This window comes from Symphodus melops (assembly GCF_947650265.1).
Source record: "Symphodus melops genome assembly, chromosome: 22".
Taxonomy (NCBI): domain Eukaryota; kingdom Metazoa; phylum Chordata; class Actinopteri; order Labriformes; family Labridae; genus Symphodus; species Symphodus melops.
Window position 1 is genome coordinate 7,391,755 of NC_136712.1, and position 21,839 is coordinate 7,413,593.

Consider the following 21,839-nt stretch of genomic DNA (forward strand, 5'->3'; position numbering starts at 1 on the left):
ATTTTGCTTACAAGTAATGCCGTTCAACCTGGTTTACAAAGCACCTTTGTCAACCTCACACAAATGCATGCATTATTTAAGTGAAGGGTAAAAACACACATTCTCTCATAGGCCCTCCTAACCTTTAACAAACAGCTTATTTAATCAAAAGACAACTGTCGGTGTGGGTGAATTAAAGGAAATCCAAGAGGCTGCAACAGTTTATTATCTCAGTGTTTGTTTCCCTCTGAGGACATGGGGGGGGAAAAGATCTTGTGGATAAGAACAGAAAAAAAAGAACAAACAAACAGCAGAAGAGAAAACAGAAATTTAAAGAGAAGTGGAAAGTGCATAAAAGTTGTCTGTGTTAATTAGAGGATGTTTTCTCTCCATTCAGGAGAGTGATGGCAGAAGGGACGCAGCTGGTGCTGAGGGAAATCAGACAGCAGTAGAGGAGTCATAACACACACACACACACACACACACACACACACACACACACACAAGCTATCACAGCATTTCATCTGGGGACTGTTGTTGGATGGTTTGATGATGATTGTTTACACTGAGCTGCAAGATATGGACATTTCACTTTGAATTCTAAGTTTGTAACTAAATCCACACAAATGAACATTACATTGACTTCTGCTACCGTTTCCTTCTTTAAAAATGATCAAATATCGTCAGTCCAAAAGGGGTTCACCTGTTGTGATATTTTAAAGTATACCGATGTGAATTAAACGTGTGATGAAACGTTGGAAAAGCAGCAGTGGAGCCGTCTGTTAGCTCATGCTTCTCCTCCCGACAGGAGGGGCGAGTCTGTCAGAGGTCACATCCTGAAGTCTAAAAGGTTTAAGACAGCCGATCAAACGTCTATTTAAAAATGTAGGTACCGCATAGACGATCCATCCTTTTAATTATCAGAACTCATTTTTAAAGTAAGAGGGTCAGCTTCCTCTGACCTCTATTTTAAAGACTGGACCGACATGAAGACAGACTTTGAAAACGACGTGTTGTAATATTTAAATATACTTCCGCAGACGACCACATGCATTATGCATGAGTTCTTAACCAGCGTGTTAGAAACCCTAACCCTGTGGCTTAAAATGGCTGGAGAAGTAATAAAAATCCTAACTTTGATTCATCTTCAGAAAAGAAACCAGCAAAATGAAGAATCTAATCAAATTAAAGGTCAGGAGTTACCTGATAACAGCATAGGATCTTTTTCATGTGTTTTCTTGACATGGTCTGACTCTCCTGTGAGCGAGCTCTCATCGATCTTCAGGTCGTTGCCTTGGAGGAGGACTCCGTCTGCGGGCAGAAGGTCACCTGAAAAACACAAGGAGGGCTGGCTTTTAATTTGAAGGAACAGAAGTGTACCCAAGTTTGGGAGTGTAAGATGCACTTTTAAGACCCGTTTCCCCCCCCCGCCCCCCCAATCGAAAAAGTTGGCTGTGTACTATATACCAGTGTAGAATGACAAGATGAGATATACACTGACATGACCATAAGTGCAGCCCCCACCCTCACCCACTGCAGGTTACCTGACAGCACTGAAAATTCACGCTAAACACCCACTTTTGTTTTGCAAAGCAAACTGGGATACAGACCGGGATATTATCGCTTTACTAAGATCAAAATCATGCATTTAAAGGAAACAGAGGAATAGAAAATAAACCTTGTAGAGTACTGGTTTGATTGAAAAGACAAATTAGAGACCAGCAGCGGTGTGCAGTGGTTGGTGGCTGTCGGGCCGTAATTCACAACCATCAACAGTACAAGAGTTACAATAGGCTGAGAGCGAGCAGGATTTCAAACTGATACTCAAAAACCGCACATTGTGGAAGTTGTCTCCAGATTATTTACCGTTTAGCGGTGCAGAATAGATCCTGGATTTTACAGTGATGGCACAATTACTTCTATTGACTCTTGGATATTTATTTTACATTTATTAGTTTCACTTTAAACCATCAAAGCGACACTAAAGAAAAAAACAAAGCTGTAAGATATTCTCACCATATTTTATTTGTGCAATGTCGCCCACCACGATCTCAGCCACAGGAATTTGGATGACTTGTCCTCCACGGACGACAGTAAATTTCTGCTCCTGCTCGATGCGGCTCTGGAGGCCCCTGAACTGCTTCTCTTTGCTCCAGTCGTTGAACGCCGTCACCAGCACCACACAGACTACTGACAGGAGAATGGCGGCGCCCTCGATCCAGCCTGCTTCCGACTCATTTTCATCCTCCACACCTCCAGCTGCCCTTCCACAGTCTGCAGAGGGGACAGTAACACAAAGAGCTCCTTTGTCACCATCAGATAAATAAAACGGCGTATCGCATCATCATGTCACTCAGGCACACATTTAAACAAATAGATACAGTGTACAACTCTAAGAGAGCGGCTCTGTTATCAGATATGACCGTGAAATGAGAGATTATAAAGATAAACAAAACATTTGTTTATAAAAATAAATAAAAGAAACACTATGAACGACCAACAACAGTCAAATGAAAGAAACACAAACAGTGACAAGGATCAACAAGAAGTGTTGTTGCTTACGTTCTCTTTCGGCATCTGGGGGTCTATAAAAAGAAAGGCCTAGTGAAACTATGGCTGCCACTTCTAAAATAATCAGTGTGACATCCTGTAGCGCCTCCCACACTAACTGTAAGAAAGTTTTTGGTTTTTTGGGCGGTATTAGATTCTGCCCAAACACTGTTTTCCGCTTCTCGATGTCTGCGGGCTGTCCACTTAAACCTGGAGAGACGAAGACAAAAAAAAAAAAAGAAGGAGAAAGGATTATATTAACAACATTTCCATTTATAAATTCATCTCAAACATCCACATAAATCAGAAGAGAGTTAGATGTGTAATTTGAGTTTGAGTGGAGGCCTTTCTGTAGATATTTTGTTCATGGGAGGAGAACTCAAAAGGTCACCGGACCCTCCAAACACACCACACCTGAAGGGATTAGCATTTGTGACTGGACACAAAGGGAGCCGACAATGCTGGGAAACAATGACACACTTTTTTTTTTTGTGGCCACGTGAAACGTTTTCACCTCTTTCAGTCACACAATGAAATGTGAGCACCGAGTGCAAATCTAATAGAGTAAGCTGCCTTTTTTTTTTTTTTTTTTTTTTTAATACAATGGCCGACCGACAGAAGCTTTGAAATCACAGGTGTGAAACCGTCCTCTGATAGAGTCATCCCTCTGACGCATCACACGTCTGCTCAGCTGGAGACCTATTCATCCATGTGCACAGAAAGCACCCCCCCCCCCCCCCCCCCACACACACACACACACTCACATGCCTTCACATTCAAGGTGGCATAGTCATATATTCAAAAGGACCTTTGCACGTTTGATGATGCATGACAGTTTTTTTCAGCTCTACTCATGCCGTCGGACTCTGTGTGGGTGGCTGCGTGGACTGGACTGAGGGAGGGCGGGGGGGCGGGCACTCAGAATAGCAGTCTCAATAGGGAAAAGGATCAGAGGGGTCAAGGTGTGAACAGACAGAGAAGGACAGACAAAAGACACGCACGCACGCAGGAAGTATAATGCAAATGTTGACGCCACATTTGGATAACGAGTGTGTGCAGACAGCAGTAGAGACGGTCGTTCTTCTCAAGTTCTCATAGTAACAACTGCTTTGATTACTCATCATTCATTTGAGCCATTCTTCTTCTCATCTTTTCAAACATCAGCTTCTTGTCGATATTACACTTAGAGATACATTTCAATATGCTGTTGGAATCTTTCACAGCCATTTCTCTCTACATAATAAAGACTAAAATATCTTCACATTCCCCTCCATCAGGGCAAAAACAGAGAGATGGGACTGATAAAATATTACGAGCATAAAACGTTCTGTTAGCCTTCGCTATTTCTGGGGACTATTAAAGAAGAACACGCTGGCTCACTGTCTAGATTCCATTTAGCTGCTTTTTTTTTTTTTTTTAAATGTGCAGCAATCTGAAACACAAATATGTAACGAAATAATCAGAGGGAGTTGCAAGATCAGGTTCTAAGCTTTAAAGGTTACCAGGTATAAGTAAAAAAAACAAAAAAAAAACACAGGACTGCATTTGTGAGTTAAAATGCATCTGGTAAACAAGTATTTAAACATGTTTGAAGGGCCACTCCTGTAAAAAATCAACACTACTGTCTGCGGCCACACCGACTCTTTATTGTTTGCTGATGCTGCAATCGACTGCCGTGGGGTCAGACTAAAGGATGACCTGCACTTTTGTTTTTCCTTTACATTTTCAGCGGTAAAGATTTTTATACACTTTGTTTCTCCTTAAAAAAAAAAACGAGTGACGCATGTTGCAGGACACAAATCAGCAGAGAGATAAAAGTTGAACCTCTGTGTCCAAAAACAGACAAACCAAAAGTCTCTCACAGGAGCTTTAAACCATTTAAAATGTTGATACCAAGACTGATCACCCATTGACCATCCATGTGTTGAGCTCTGAAGGGCATTAACCCAGCTCATCATCATCATCATCATCTCATTACTGACAACAGGACTACCCTTTAATTCTGAAGAATAGCTTCAAGATGTCCATACAGCAGCCCGGGTTTCATCTTTCACTTTCCCAACCAAGTGGTCACTTTAAACACAGTTCTGGTCTTCTCTGTTCAACGCTCTTGTACAATCACTAAGTACATTTCTAATTGACATTACAACTTGGCACTAACACATTCTTTTCTAAAAGGGAGGTGAGAGAAATGTTGATGACTCATCACATTAAAAGGCTACGGGGTTTATCTTGCAGAGCCGCCTGTTGCTGCTCTCCGGCTGTCTCTCGCCGTCTGCTTTGATTCACTACGCCTCTAATGAAAACACGCTGACAGCTAATAACCCGTTCACTTTTACACCAGGTTTTCCCTTCTTGCATTAGAGCAGCAAAATACAAGTGACAGCGGGACGATCAACGAGTCGCCCTCCCTGGGCGAGATGCGCAAACAGAAAATAGGCCGTCCTTGGCCCCTCACATCCTTTCAGCAGCCAGAGTCTGTCTCAAGTCAAGTAGCTAATCATTAACCATTTCATTTGGATGCTTGTCCCCAGCTGACCCTGAGTACTGTCATTTTAGCCGCCACGGGAGGGGGGGGGGTCTCAAGGTAAGACTTCACCCTAGGCCTGTCATAATTAAAAGATGGAGGGTCAAATTTTTTTCCCTTCTCGTGCCTTTAAATAGCTCTGTGTCGGGCGAGACGTCCAGAACGCTACGCAGCTCTAAAAAACACCTTTCAGTGGATGAATCAAAGCGGTCTCAATTCAAGGGGAATATGTGAAGACTCGTGCACAAAACGAAAAGAAGAGAGGAGGGGAATTCGGCTCACCGTCCTCCTCAATACAGATGTTCTGTTACGACCGTTTCCCTCCACATACAGAAGCCAATACCTCCGTTTGCAAACTGGTAAATCTACCTTTCCAATCCCAGTGGATCGTTCTAAAGAGATAATAACTGTATACTTATCCCCCGGTGAAGATGTGATATAATATCACTGATTTATGTGAGACCTGGGAGAAGGAGGATGAACTGGAGCAGCTCAGAAAAATACTTTTTATCAAAGCACATCCATTTTATTCTGGGCTTAAAAGCTGTACCACAAATCTTTACTGTGTCAACGATTTACAATACAGGCGTCAAGTATTGGACCAACACCACTTGTACTTGTGTGAAGCCGTTTTCACATATGACATGTCACTCCCAGAAATGTTCGGGTAGCGCGCCCCTGAAATCTTCCTAGTTTGCCCTCTTCACAATATCAAGGAGGGGGAAAAAAAAGCAGAGCATGCGAGGGAAAAGCATTCTGGAAAACAGGAAATCTGACGGAGGATGTTTCAAGTCATGGCATTGAGATGGAGTCGGATGAATGTCGGTTGCAGGTTTTAACCATCTTCGCTTGAACATTTCCTGCTGAATTCGTGGATAAATTTTTCACGTGGAAATTTGACAAGGGGGCTGGCAGAAAGAACTCGAGGTTTGCTCACACATGCAGCAGCCAGGAACTTTGTGCAAGAGTGTATATAATATTATACTTCAATAGATGGCTGCATAATGTGACTTTAACCAAACCCCATGTGGGAAATCCAGGAAAGAAATACAAATATGAAGAAGAGTGTTTTCAGGAATGAGCACGTCTGCCTCATAAAATCCTTTTTACAACTTGCTCGAGTGGGACAAAATGTTAATTTACCTTGATTTAAACGCATTACAAAACAAAAGGAAAACTGTCACAGCATTGGTTTATGGTTCAGTTCTCAACCAGATGTTAAACAAGCGATTTTTTTCTTCAGGTGTTTGAAGTCTTTTTGGATGAACTCTCTCAGTGACCTTCGTAACAGAGGCAAACACTGTGAAAAATGGACTAATGTGAATATAAATGGCAACAAGGTCAAGAATAAATGACCGCATGTTTATACTGATATTGTGCTCCAAATCTTACACGGTGGTATCTGGTTGTTGTTTATATTTTACTTCACACAGGCTAACCACTGGGTCGAAACTTCTTATTGGAGGGGTTTTTTTTCACAACAGTTAGCAGTAACCTCATGTTCCAGATGTAATTCTTCCCTATTTGAAGTGATTAAAAGGTATTTTGGTTTTTGCACATAAGCGGATTGTGTGCTAATGAGCAGAGCTTTGTTCCACAAAAGGAGCAGTAATGCAGCACGCTCAGTGAGACGACGCTCACCAACACCTCGGGGCTATAAGTTACATTTGAGACGACTCTCGACATAAACACCAGATATCTGAATTGTTTGTACGAGACGGTTCCTTCTAAAAGACAAAATGTGGTTTTAAATGACAAATACAATGGCACTTTACGAGACCTTTAAGGACATAGAAGAAGAGCTTTGCCTGCCCTCTGCCTCTGAACTGCAAACGAGTAAACTATCATTTAATAGTCTAAACCTCTTCACTGAAGGGGGGAGGCTCTATGTCTCTGTACACATCTAGAGAGCCCGTCAGCTTCTGTGACTCGCGTTCCAATTGTGCAAGCCTCTCAGCCCTCAGCTGATTGGATCGATAGGCTGCAACCCAAATATTTGACTACACTGAAGTAGCAATCAACAGGAGATGGCAGCGAAAATAGGTGAACACTGTCAATAATATTGATGCAGAGTAGCCAATTTGATGGGGTCTTATTATGCAGAGGAAATAGAGCTTACCAGGAGGAGAAAAATAAATGCTGATGCGTTTGTGAGGCTGGTAAAAAATATTGACAGGAAACAATTTCACTTTTTCTCATCAATGCTGAAAAGTCAATTATTGCCCCCTCTGATTTTTTTTTAAACCCTTTATAGGGCACTCATTGAAATACTTTAAAGAGTGTTATTGGGGACATAACAGATTTCTGTTAAAAAAAAAAAAAAAATTTAAAATTTCATTTCGAAAAATAAACATCGACGAAGTTACCATATTTGGTTCAAATGCCACAATAGCAGCATCGGTGACGTAGGGTGATCTCTTCTGATTGGCTGAGTGAGGATCACAATCTTCTCGGCCTTACTGAGGTGCAGAAGGGTGGCCATATGTAATGTGTACCGAAATGACCAAAAATAGCCACTTGCCCGATAAAGGGTTAACACACTAATAAAGCATCATGTCTTTGGATCTTAAAGCACCAAATGTTGTGCCCAGAAGAAAGACTCCCCAAACCTTGATGCAGACATCTGGATACACTTTGGAGTACAATGGTAGGGCCCAGGGCGGTGATATATAGTCCTGAGAAAATGTGCTAAAGGGCTGAGAATTCTGTCAAAACAGTCCTCCAGTGATTTAGAATTGCTTTTACAAACAGCTGTGGGACTCACGAGAGATGGATTAAAAACAACAAGGATGGTCACAACTGGTGCAGCAGAGGCTCAGATGCCCTGACTCATCTTGCAATGCCGCAAAAAAAACGAGTTACCAATAAAACAACACTGCTCCTTGACTTAGCGACATGCCACTGACAAGTCCACAAGCTCTTACGAGCTACATTTGTTTGTTGTAGGCCGTCATACAATCTTTCACTTTCTATGACTGCAGTCTTTCAAGTCTTTAAATCAGAAGCCTCCAGACTGGTAAACAGTATGGAGCAGTTTAATAAAGGTTATTTCACTGATTGGTTTTCTTCAAGACGACTACTGCAGGGAATTCCGGGAAATTTCCCACATTTGAGGTTTAAGTTTGCGTAAGGTCAAAGTGTCCATATTTTTTTTTGTTCAAACAACAGCTATAGAAGAAGACTTGAGCCATTTTCACTCGTCCCAAAACTCCTGAAAATGTTCAAAAAACATCAGGGTGAGCTGCGTGAGTGAGCACAAACCAAACGGAAAGCCCGTTAATAAAACTGATAATTTACTGTGAAGTGGGGAGGAGCTGATGTTTGACCACAGGAGGTCGTTTTCAGGAAAACTTGCCACAAGCAAGTAGGTGAAAGTAATATTAATCCTTTGACATGTGTCCAGAAACATGCAGAGAATATATATATATGGATTTCCGCAGTATTTTTTGCACAGTCACAAAGTGTCACCTGTGAGTCCCAGGCAGCAGTTACAAACATATGTGATGAAGTGATTCAAGTCTTACTTTCCGAAATGAGTAAAAGTGGTTATGACACGTGTAACGTCCGGGGAGTTCCCCCTTTCAACGGTTGCTGTCATTTATGAAAATAACCACACGACTACCAAGAAAAGCAGAGTGAAAACAGAAGCCTCACTGATCATCGTGTTCAGAGCTTCACTGACTAGAGCGCACACGTTACAGTATGTGCAGAAGGCATCGTAGTCAGGACTAACGGCAGAACACCTGCATGAGCTTCAGGTAATGGTCAGCCATCTTTTCCCATCACAAAAGGGGTCCTCATCATTATGGAACCTAATAGTATAGGACGTACATAACGCCAGTAGAACCAGAGATTTAATATGTCCATTATATAATCTATTGGACTTGATGTGTTTTATGATTATAGTCCTCAGGCTTCACCTTTTCATCCACTACAATAGAGCTCTGTGACAGGTTAATGGTCTGCCTTTGTCAAACAGACAAAAGTCATATTTGAATAAGAGTTTGGCAGCGCTCATTGTCACAGTTTAGAGAGCCTGTTGTAAAATGGGCACAATTTTCCAAACTCAGACTACCAGTATGTTAATTAGCAGAATCAACATAAAAATCACATCCCACACGAAGTTCAATCTAAGTGATCTCAAAATTACCTCGACTACATTTGTAGAAGGGAAACAGCAGCGCGATAAATGATATTAAGCCTAATCCACGCTGACAGGCCGTGCTAAAAAGTAGACGGCGTAGAGTGGTACATCCGCGCACAGCTGCAACCGAAAAGTTCAGTCAAACTTCTTTGGGTGAAGGGGGGGGGGGCTGTGGAAATGTGGAGGATTAGCGGAGGATTGGCTTAAGAGGTTCCAGAAATGGCCAACCAACTAATTAGAAATCCCTTTTCAATTGTCAAGCGCCTGTAATCTTAAATGATGGCTTAATTTCCCAAGCCAATGAGAAATGAGCTGATTGAAAGTGGAAGTATAAAAAAGATTGAGTGGCCGGGTACCAAGTGCAACAATAACCTGCTGCAGGGAGGGAGGGGGGGGCAAAATGAGGATCTTTTCAAGCTTATCAGTGCAGAGCAGTCGCAAATAAGTGCAGAAATGAAACGGAATATTTAGACAATCTGGTATGAGCGGTTTTCATTTTGTCAAGTGTTTAGCATGTTTAGCAAAAGATTGGTCTTTATTTCGAATGTAGACGCTGGTAAATATCCCCTTAGCCTTAAAAAGCTGTTTAATAAGCCGAGGATGGTAAATATTTATAAGTGTCTAAAGCTAAAGCAAACACTGATGATAACTTGACTATCTACCGAGATTGTGAAATGCTGAAAAAGCCAGTGAGACTGAACCAGCCACATTCATTTGTAACACAGGCTGGGTAATATAAGCTTAGTGGAAGGCAAGTGCCTTTGTCACTCATGCTCCAAATATGACAGGACTCTACGCTCACCAGCTTGACACAGCGACGTGCATGTTTGGACAGAACGGGCTCTCTTTCAGAGGAATTCCTACTCAGCTATTTTCCCCTCAGTTCAGACAATGTCGTCTCATCTGCCACAACACACAGTGCAAGCACAGAGACTCTGCACGTCCACTGCGTTGTCGATAAATGAAAGGTGAAAAATCAAACGGTGGGGTTGTTCTCGAATGAGATTTGTTTTGTGTCGTCATATCGTGCGGTATTTATTGCAATTCCTTTTGGTCTGGTGAGGCACAGGAAATGCGTTTCCTTTTGCTTTTTTCGAGACAGCGAATAGTGGACTGCTGCTGCCACAGTGAATGTGCGGTGCCGTTTTAATCTGGGATCAAACTGAAAATCCTCTCCCATAAGAGTTCAGTCAAGGTCATGCTGGCGATTAGGCAGACTGTCTATGGAGAGACAAACCGAGACAGAGGGGGGAAAAAAGAGTGGTTGAAAAATGGCACAAAAAAAAAAAAAAAAAAGGATCGAGAGAGGTGCTGTCAATCTTTTCTGCAGGGCTTCTGCTGTAGTCTATTAATCTTTCTTTCTTTTTTTTTTTTTTTTTTTTTTTACAATACTCGGCACAGTGCTAGCTTTGTTATTTCAGAGTAACAAACAGAGGAGACATTCAAAAGATGAACTCACTCCTTCCCTTACATGTTCAAGTCATTACTAGCCAGCCTTACAGCCTCCTGTTTAGTTCGCCACATGTGGAACGCTGACCTGCCTGCAGCCTGGTGCTGTGCCCAGGCAGACAGCTGGTCTGTCTGAAGCCTGCACACAGAGACGCAGCCACACGCACGCAAACACAAACACACACACAGAGGTGAAAAGGGAGAGAGAGAGAGAGAGGGAGGGTAAGAGGGACATATCCATAGGCCTCGAAATAGAGCAGGACCGGCCAGGTCAGAGCCAGCCTGCCCGGCCACCTGTCTGGCATATGAGTTTTCCAAGGAAGTGATGTCAAGGTATCCACAATGTGGATGACACGGCAGTGACAAGCCTCCTAAACTATGCAGCACATTAGCATTCCAACAGCGCCGGCTACTAGCACTGTTTAGATTACATCCTGAGTTTGATCCATTAATCATGCTGAGTATGAAGGGAGCATTTACCATCTATAGGGGATGTTTTTAACCGCTGGCAGAGTCCTTGACTGTCGTCAAAAGATTCCCCGATTTTGCTTAGCGCTTCTGCGCCTCTCAGTTCCATAAGGGCGCGCAGTTCTTTGAGCGTGCAGCCAAACTCTCCATCGTGGTTGGCCTCCACCATGGAGTTCTTCACCCCGCTGTACGAGTTGTTCGCCATTGTCTCGCCCGCCTCCCCACTCTCTGCTTCAGCTCAACAATGGGGGGGGGGGGGGGGGGGGGGGGGAAGTGTTCCTGGAAAAGCTTAAATCCTCAAGGGTGCGAACACAGTGGTAGTTCCCATAAAACAGCTGACGGGCCCTTCAGAGGCAGCTGGAGTCATGCGTCGGGTAGCAGGGCAGGGGTATTACAAAACGGGCCATTTCCCTCGGAGAGCTCAGTTCCTAGTCTTTCATGGTGACTGAGGATCACCCACAGAGGTGGAGGTCACCATGCGTGCAGGTCTGAAAGAGAAGAGAACGGCCATTAGTGACATTAGAAAGAGTTACTTTTTAAAACACAATGTGTGCAATACTTTCAGAATGTCTGATTTTACAGAACCTGTTTTAAAAATAATACAAAACAGAGTTGATTCAGATTCACAACGTCGATGTTTCTCAAGTGCTTTTGGCGTCTCATAAGGATGCTAAACGTCTCTTACAGAGTCGTGTGCAGACGCTCACTCACGTTAGGGTCATGTGTAGAATCAAAGTTCAGGTATCAGGACAACTCTTTATCAAATAGTGAATGAATGAGGAAAACAGTCAAGTCAATACTACAGTATAGGTCCCTTTACTCAGCATTGTCATTGATTGATTGGTTTCCCTTGGGAGTCTCCCTGCTTTCACTCGTGTGACTGCTCCTATTCAATTTAGCCTTTCAAACAACCCTCATTTGACCGTTTGCGTTTCTCTCCGAATTCCGTCATCGAGCTTCAAAACACGAGCAGCGACACTTAAGTTAGGACATTTTACAGCCGCATTAAAAAGGAAACCACTTAGCTGCTAAGACAAGCAGCTCAGTGATTAGTAGAACTGCCTACTGTCCCTGCCAGGAGATGTTTGATTAGCTGCACTTGAGTTGTAATAAAAGAAGAAGAATGTTGGTCATGTGGACAAAAGCACTTGTCAAGTAATGTGCACTCTGCTTCCCTGAGCGAGGGGGGGGGGTCGAGCATTAGCGTTCAGTGATCACTTTGCTCTGAGCTGCTTCAAGGGTTCTTCCTGCACGGACAGTTTTTAAATGTAGTCCTTTCCCGTCTGCAACCTTCATCGACTATTAATACAGAGTTATGGCAGCTGTTTTACAGTAAAGGGTTTGCAGCAGCAGCCTTTATTCTCCTGGTAGAAGCTGACTCTCTGAGCAAGGTTCATTTGTTTTGAGTGGGAAATAAAAATGTTGCATTAAGTTCATGTCGAACTATAATTATAGTGGTGCTAATAGTCACAAAATCACAGATAATAAAGTGAAGTGTGTCAACTTTTGCTGGACAATATTTGGTAATGGTTCTGGAAACATTAAAGAAAGTGTGTTTGTAGAATATAGCACACAGTTTGTTTTTAAACTTTAACAACAGATCATCATTCTCACATGAACGGTTTTAAAACTCCTGGCGTCACGAGCACAAATATCCAGGGTTGGAATTAAAACAGTAGAATAACCACAAAGTGTGTGCATTCGTGTACAACAGAACGACGTCACGGTTGGATGGATCTTTAAGACAACAGCACATTATGTCACAAGACAAGTCAGTTTATCAGCCTGCAAAAGTGTCTCCTCTCATGGATGAAGGCATGGACTTTTTCACTCCGTATTGATACGTCTGTATGGATGTACTGTGAGACTGAATACGACAGAAGTCTGGCCACAGATTTAAAATGGTACAAGCTGCTGCTGAGTTAAAGAGCGCGCTGGGCGATATGAACTCAAATCAATATCAGGAATAATTAAACATTTGTCCTCGATCACGATTAATATGTTCACTGACATGGTCTCTGCTGTAAATATGTTCAACTATTAAAGCTGCCTTATTGTTTCTAATGAGCGAGTGCATATCTGATAAACTGTTTAGTGGTTATTTATTGAATATTTCAAACTGAAATCAAAGCAGTGTTTGAAATGAATACGACACATTTTTGTTTGAAAGTAGAAATTAACTTCTACTTTCATTCTACAATGAAAAGATCTCTTTAAATACTATAGGGCGGATCTGAATGCCAAAGAGGCCGTTTCCTCTTTTAGAACAACCAGGTGTTAAATACCGCTTCAGAGTCAAACCCTTTCATCTGCAGATCCATGACCACTGTATCAGAGCCCCCCTGCAGTCTTCAAACGACATACAGTAGATCTGTCACTGAGGAGAGAAAAAAAAAAAAAAGCCAGCGGCTTTCCCGCAGTGGACACCATGCTACCCCCAGCAGTACAGAGAGCAGGGAGCCGCTGACTGATTACCTCAGGAAAAGCCTTCTGTTTAATCTAATTAAGACTATCTGTGGCATCAGGGAGCTCCATGGTGCTCTACATGGGGAAAGTCCATTCTAATGGGAGGCTGCTGTCCATTCAGCTTTAATCAGCCTAGCACAATGACGCCGATTCATTCATGACGACCAAGTTGATAGGACTTTATCTAAGTTAAGTACAAGCGTACAACTTCACAGTGCACTTACAAAGGCTAAAGCACCAGAGGTGTTAATCTCTTTTAAGGAGGATTTGATTTATTTCTTAAAACCCATGAGGGACTAAGATGGGATGGATTTTTTTTTTATTTATTTTTTTTTAAAGCTTGGGCCAATTCTTTCAAACATAAACTGTATTTTCTGCTGGGAAGCCGGGGGGAGCTGTACTGATCAATAATGAAAGGCACCAGTGTAGACAGACAGCGACGCTGTGCCTCGCCTGAAAAAAAAAAAAAGGAAAAAAAATGCTGCATTTATCGCTCAGATGGGGAAGACGTAACCTGCCTTTTAATCGGAACAATACACAAAGCATGCGCCTGCAAACTTAAACATCTCATAGTCAAAATATGTCACAAGTTTAAACTGGGGCACAGACGCACGAGGAGAGAAAATGCACAATTGCACGTATGAATGCTTGCAGCTTATTCCATTGAGATTCTTGGAAACTATTGTGTCACATGTTGAGAGTATATTTGGAGCCATCTGCCATGGAAAAAGGGACAGGATTCATTATTTATTACGCAGCATAATTGCAGGGCCGGCGTGTTGCTGAGGTGGGAGAGATCGCAGAAATCCCCCTCGCTGAAAGGGGAATACTCATGCTCAGCTTCTACTCCCCCTCAGCTTCACCGTGAGGCATCTCTTGTAGATCGAACTAAAAAATGCATCATCTTTCTATGACAGCAAGCTTCTATCTATGAACTTTTAGCATCCCAGAAAATGACTTTCTTGGGGCTTGAACACATCCGCCCTGCCAGCCTTCTGAACGTGGGTACAGAGACGAATAAGACGAGGCCCTCGTCCTTGAAACAGTCTAAGATGCTTCTCCTTTATTCTCTGTCTGTTGTTGTTTACAATCATACAACAAAAAAACAAATCTGAGAGTTTGTGTTTAAAAACAGTCCTAAAAATGGTGTCCTAAAATCAGTGTCTGACTATGTGTCTGTTGAATTTAAACACAAGCACACCTCCTATTCATTGAGGTACTGAATCGCTGATCGCCTGAAAAACCATTGGGGGGGGGGATAAAAAGAAAAGCTTTAATATCTCTTGCATCCTTTCCCCTCCCTCGTCAGCTGTCCTATCCAATTAAAAGGCAAAAATGGCACCAAGAAAATATATTACAAAAAAACCCCCTGATATTTTCATGTAGTTGATACAATTGTCGCTTGAAAAACCCCCTCACGATGTCCTAAAATGTTCGGGGTGAGCCGCATGTGTGAACACAAACGGAGGCATTTTTAAGTGCAAATTCTTGCGAATAGTCACGCCAGCCCCCTAGTAATATTTTTGGGGCAATAAATTGGGGGCAGAGCAGATATCATGAAGCAGCAGTAAATATTGAGGAAAATTCGCCGGGAGTGAGTGAGTGAGTGAGTGAGTGGGTGGGAGGGGTCAATGATGTTGACATCCTGCAGCTGGCGTACGACCACAGACTGCAGAAGGATCTCCATGCTTGTAATGACTCTGCAACTTTCTGTTTGCCAGTTAATTCTGCTCTGCTTCTTTTTTTTTTATAACAGGAATATGTCAAACTACACATGGAATTGATATTTTTGGATATAAAAGCAGTAATTAGGACACCCCCAACCCTTTAACAGGGAGTCTCCTGATGTGAAGCTAAGGGTCGTTTATTTCACATTATCAACCCTTCACATTTAAAAGAGAAGTTAGTTGTTACCATCACTTTAAATGTCCTTAAATTAACCCCACTTCATAAATTCTTACAAGAAGACAAGTGTATGGAGGGAATCTGAGGAGTCAATATGTGGCTCTTAAATTGTGCAAATGGCCTCTGAATGACTCATCTTAAAAGGGCAGGGATACATCACTGGCCACATGGGCAGGTCACATGTTCAGCCTATACCAAAGCATGTTATTCGGCGCCTTCTCCATTTCTGTCTTCACGTCTGACTTCACGAGCCCCTCTCCCCACATTCACAACCCCCTCACCCCACCAAGCGGACACGACGCCGAGGCCAAGGAAGTGCCAACATTTGCTGTGCTGCGACAGTTTCGGGTTGCGGCGCAGGTCACATGTCACAACAGTGGAACATCATTGTGATTGGATCTCAGAAGCCAACAGCTGGCGTGCTACGGTTGAATGACAGAGGCTGGGATTAACCCTTTTCATGCTGCGGTGGCGAAAAGCCCACAGCTCAGCACGGTGAACGCATGAGGCCCGGTTTGCCCGAGAGTTGAAGGAAGTCTCATCTTAGCCCAAGCTATTTCAGGCCGCTTTCACACATTACACACCCACCGAACCCGCTGCATCAAAGGGCTGTGGAAAGCAGAAACAAGGAGAGGACGACAGCGATGGACATTGAAGAAATGCACTCATCGTCTTCATCTTTGTTTCCACGCGAAGGAAAATCCTCTGGCAGTTTGAACGCCGCAATGTGCCAACAACTCAATGCAAGTCAGGGATAGCAATTCTAGGGATCCCTCTGCAACGGAGCTGCCTAATGCGAGGGGCTGGTATTTTTAGCTTCCCCCAGACTGTCCCCTCCCCCCCCCCCCGCCGCTAGCCGTTGCTGAACTGGGTCAGGCCATGTAAATGTGGAGGGTACAAAGCAGAGGCACCCAGCCCTCCTCGTGTGCTGCATGGCTTCCCAGTTAAAAGCGCTACTTCAGTCACCCTGCACACTGGAAACCTCTTCACGGCTTTCCATCGCTGTCAAGCTGCCAATTCATATGTTGTCACAGTCAGAGGTGTCGCCGTCGACGCTCTTTCCCTCCCTGGCTCTCATTACTTCGCATACAGAGGGGCGTCGGATTGCGTGTAAAATAAGAATAAAGCCATTATCGCTTTGACCAGGGTCTAAGGTGTGGCAATTAATCAGGGTTGAGTCATCTCTCTTTTATCTGTACACAAGTGAAGCTGTGTGTAAATGCTTTTATCTTCTTCTTACACCTTCCTTTATTGATGAGTAATTTGGAATGATAAACTCAATGCAAAGCAACAGCCGCTGTTTACTGCAATTTAATCCAGCACTGTGCTTTTATTTCTGAACTTCTTTGGGCGTGTAATAAACCACTTTTATAGATTTTTGATTTCTTTCAAATTTTGTCAAAAAAAATAGAAATTGGTGGATGCTAGCCTGAAAATAAGGCATCAGAACAACATCACGATGAGTTCAAGCTAACTGGGTTGTTTTATGTCCAGTGTGTTCAAGCAGACACGGTTGACGTAAAAGCTGCCGAGCTCTAAATGTAACCCAAAACAGGATGAGAATCTGTGATTCATCAATAAGTCAGCGGAGCTCATCAATGAATGCATCGTGGAAGAAGTCACAGAGTTTGTGTTTCTCATCGGTGCAACGGGGATCCTGCCCTTTAACGCTTCGTAAAATTGTGTTCCTGGGAGACAAAATAAGAAATAGTAAGGAAATAGGAGTACACTTTGTCTCAGCTGTAGACTCTACAGAGCTGTACACTGCGACTGAGATCATGTTACCATATTTTTCCTTGAGAGGAAGGAATGACTGGAGTGTTCTTTCATTTTGCTCTTACAGCGTCCATAGGATGGAAACGATTCCAAAATGGAGCATCTTTCATCAGGCCACTTTTGAAGATGAGAAGGTTTCTGTGTTCTTTGTTACGCTATGTCATCCTACATAGCAGCTCAGTGACCCCGAGGTCCATGCAGCCCTGCCATTGGCTGCTACTTGTCTGACCTTGTTGTTCTCAACATTCCCGTTTCATGACGCATGAATGTTAAAAATCTAAATTCAAAAGTCGAGCTGAACGATGTGGGGGAAAAACTGACGGTGCAATAGATATATTGTAGCTATCTAAATCTGAAAACAAGGACATGCATCTGTACATTAATACAAATCACAATCAACCGATTATACTCTTTAACACGCTGGGTCCAGCTGCTCTGACACACGCATTCGCAACGTGCGAAAAAAAAAAAAAAGAAGAGCTCAGCGGCACATCTGCTCCATTATGAGCGGCATTAACGAACCAATCATCAGGAGCGAGGGACGCACTCACTTCAAATCCGCCTGGCGTGATTGAGGCGTGCTGCGGTTTGTGACGTCAGCAGCCGTGCGCACGACGGCCAGCGTGATCACTGAAGGCGCGAAGTCAGACGGACTGGCAGGTTTTGTGTGCATCAAACAACAGAAGGTTGCCGGCATGATCAAGTAGCCCAAGTCACATGACCTGCAATGTGACCAACGCACACGCGCATGTGGGAACTGGGTTTTTTTTTTTTTTTTTCACACTACACATCGTTCAGCCTTTCTAAACACGACTTTCATGTCGTTTTGGACAAGTTATCGCTGAAACATTTTTTAAATTTGAAATAAAAACCTTTTCTTTCTTTTTTTTTAATCCCCGTTTGACTTTATTCATGTTTAAATACATATGGTTTCTTTCATTTCAAGGGGTCCCTGATCACCTTTTATGAACAAACCAATGAGGGACTAAACTAGACCAAACCACGTTACAATTCTTTTCCTGCATTCTGATCAATTGTTCTGCAACAATCTGTGCCTTTTCAGCTATTTAATCAGGATCCACTCGTTTCCTCTTTCTCTTAAAATAATAATAAATAAAAATAACAACAAAAAAAACGTGGATAGTTTTTATGTTTCTGCACAATTTTCGAGCTATATACAAGCATCATATACATTGTTTATATGTAGTTTTGTTTGATTAATGGGATTTTAATCTGATTAAATCTGTGTCAAATGGAGGAAACGGACTCTTGATTTGGATGACTGGAGGCGTTGGGAAGACCTCAAAATGAGAGGGCGAGAGAGCGGCGGTCCTTTTGACTTCACTTAAAGCAGCATGCGCAGGAAAAAGACGCCGTCCCTGAATACGGTGAAATAACTCAGATTTTTAAATCCCAGAGGTCCAGACCTCGCTGACATTATCACGGGTCCTTCCGTCCTTCTGTGTGCGCCTCCATTTTTAAAAAGTTCAACTTTCAAGTAATGTTGAGCAGGCGATAGTGGAACGAGGCGTGCAGAGTAACAACACGATCTCACGGCGGCTTTAGGACGTTTATCTGAAACACAGGATGTCGCACAGCCGTCGATGCATCGAAGGAGCTCGTCTCTAGAGAGGTCAGATTCCTTTTTTATCTGGATCTTAGAAGGCCATGGTGTACAGATAAAAAGGGAAAAATGCAAACACAGGCGGCAAATAAACCCGCCAGCTTGGCGCTAAGTGTTGTTTTAAATTTCAGGGTGACGTGCAGCTGGGGGAAACTACAGAACATGTGGTGTGGGTGCTAGCGGCGTACCAGTTCACTCTAATCACGGTACGATTCTCTCACAATTTATTTTACAGAACGAGACTGAAGACAAGTTACGACTGACAAAGATTTGTTCAATTTCGTGGATGAAAACACCAATGCACCTCGTGATCTCTTTGGTCTTTTAGAGTGTTTTCTCTCATAAGAAGGGGAGGCGATCGTACTGCGTCATGTTGGGGGGGGGGGGGGTCTTCGACTTAAAAGACGGCGGTACGTCCTCAATTTCAACATCTTGCTCCGCCGCTGCCGCGGTAACGCCTGCTTGTTTCAACCAACAAACGGCTCTACAGCACCCCCTGTAAAAACTAATCGCAACGCTTCTTCAAACAGCAGAGTAGCAATCGGAAACCTCAACTTTTTTTTTTTTTTTTTTTACTGTCTCACGATCCATCTTTACATCTCTAGCAGGTGCAAATCTTAAAGATGACGATGTAGATCAATGTTTTGACTTTTCATCCACTTCATTGGATCTTTATCCAACCAATGGATGACCCAGACCAATGGAGCTTGGGCTAGAGAAGGAGCCAACTTACTGTGTGCGTATTCATGTGTTGTATTGCAATGTTTTTGGTTAATATATTTACTTAATTTGGACATGAGGAGGTGATAAGTGATCATTTAGGTTCATTGGTCAGGTGGTATGGTTGAGTGTTCATAGGCCACAGTTGAACAGAGGAGTGGGCATAGGTGGTGGGAGGCACACGGTTCTTACCGTGATGCAACGTAAGGTGACATGGCGTGAAAACAAACGTTTGTAATCTAAGGTTGCATAAGAGGGATGGATCAGGTTTATTAATTAGTTACAGCCACATTTCAAAATAAAAGCCCTCGTCGAACTCTGGGTATGTAGAACTTTTAATTCCTGAATTTCAAACAGTGCTGTAAGTTTTCTTTCAATGATTGTGTATTTGAGGTGGGAATCACAGGAGGCCTGGCGATATAGCGTCGGCATTTCAGTCATCAAACAAACATTTCTCAGATTTAAACATCTCCCAATGAGTTGAGTAATGTCACAACACATCTTCAGATTTATTTACTTTTTTAACGAGCAAACGTTCTAAACTAGTCGTCTGGAATAGTCCTTGCCCTGCCTTTTAACACAGTCGTGAAAACAAAGCAAATCCTATAGAAGTGACGATAACTAAAAACACACAAAGCACATTGTAAACTGCTTCACTGTGACTGTCATTTTAAGTGTCTGGCGTTTTATCTTTCTAATTGTATATTCCTGCAAGCCAGAGGCACCCGAGTGTGTAGGTTAGCTGTACATGGGGTACCCTGTTTGCTGATTGTATAAAACTAACACAAACACATTGTAGTTCATGGTAAATATCTGGCTGACTATATTTAGCCTTAAATGTCAGCTTACATGAGTGTCAATGTCACCTTACATTCATGACCTCAAGTGGCATGTTCTCTCAAATAGTAACAAAAGTTTGCATCTGAGGAACACAGACTCGGAACTCAGGACACATGCTAGCAGTCATTTTCAGGACTTTGCTTGTGCATAAATTTGACAATGAAATCAGTGGAGCTATCAAGCAGCTGTAGTGGGGAATCTTCTGGTATGACTTAGAGACAGTCTTGACAGGTGATAACTGGCTGGAAGAAAGTGCACTCAGTTTACTGCATTACTTTGCTCTGACTATTGCTGTGTGACCACTAAAAACTCCTCTGCCATGAGACACAAGCAGCACTTAGTTTAACAGCGAGCTATATAATGTTAGATTAGCAGAATGCTACTCCAGGTCGCACTCCTGAGCGCGGTCAATTAACTTCACATGCAGTGCATCAAGGATGATACCTGGAGGTTGTTGGTCTTTAAAAGCAAGAAGAGAAAACACTATCGCGATGAACGACACTGTCAAAGGAGGCCAATAGATCTTGTATTATATTTTTCCAAAACTATTCAAAATTCAATAGCAACAACTACTGAATCATTGGCTTTATTTAGAGCCAGAAATGCTGCCTACATCCAGCCGTTATGAAGAAAAACCCCCCCCCCAAAAAATCACAGTATAGCAAAGGAATAAGAAAAGATATTTTTGTCATTCTTGAGTGACAGCGACAGTCTCAGTTCAAAGGGCTCAGACACAGCAACAGATTGTGTTACTGTGGGTTTAAGTGAATCATTAAACAAACTGAGAGTCTCTATACGCTGAACACGACAGATATTACGAGGCATCGCTCAATGTTTAACCTTACAAATATTTGTTCCATGCAGAAATTCAGGCGCATTTCAATTTGAAACAGAATTCCAGCAACTGTCATTACATATACAGTAGCATACTGTATATAACAAGGTTGTCTGACTAATGCTTGGCAATTGAATTGCTTAGCCTACATTGTATTATGTAATGGGTCCACTTATAACTAAACAATACTACGCAGCCATTCCTTTTTGAATAGAATTGCAGTCGATGCGCTTGAAGGCCAAACTATATTCTGTATTCAAATACATTTGGTTAAAACTGCAACCTTATTTGCCACACACACACACACACACACACACACACACACACACACACACACACACACACACACACACACACACACACACACACACACACACACACACACACACACACACACACACACACACACACACACACACACACACACACAGCGCTGCAGCAAAGCGGTTGCTGTTTAATTGGATAAGGAGTGATCCTTTCAACTAGACACCAAAAGGTGCTCAGCGGCTGCACTTTACATCTCACCAGGAAACTTGCATGCAATATTAGCAGTGCA

General features: G+C 42.7%; 1 protein-coding gene across 5 annotated transcripts in view; it reads right to left on the reverse strand.

The window, feature by feature from the left end:
- The window catches only part of atp2b1a (ATPase plasma membrane Ca2+ transporting 1a), a 28,333-nt gene extending 16,951 nt beyond the window's left edge, over positions 1-11,382 (reverse strand). For all 5 annotated transcript variants that reach the window (XM_079335721.1, XM_079335720.1, XM_079335724.1 and 2 more), the window contains exons 1-4: positions 11,130-11,382; positions 2,542-2,739; positions 1,996-2,253; positions 1,183-1,308 (exon numbers count right to left, since the gene is read on the reverse strand). In XM_079335721.1, coding sequence (XP_079191847.1) covers positions 1,183-1,308; positions 1,996-2,253; positions 2,542-2,739; positions 11,130-11,322 — 775 coding nt within the window. In that variant the 5' untranslated portion in view covers positions 11,323-11,382. The remainder of the gene's footprint in view (positions 1-1,182; positions 1,309-1,995; positions 2,254-2,541; positions 2,740-11,129) is intronic.
- Between the last annotated feature and the right edge of the window lie 10,457 nt (positions 11,383-21,839).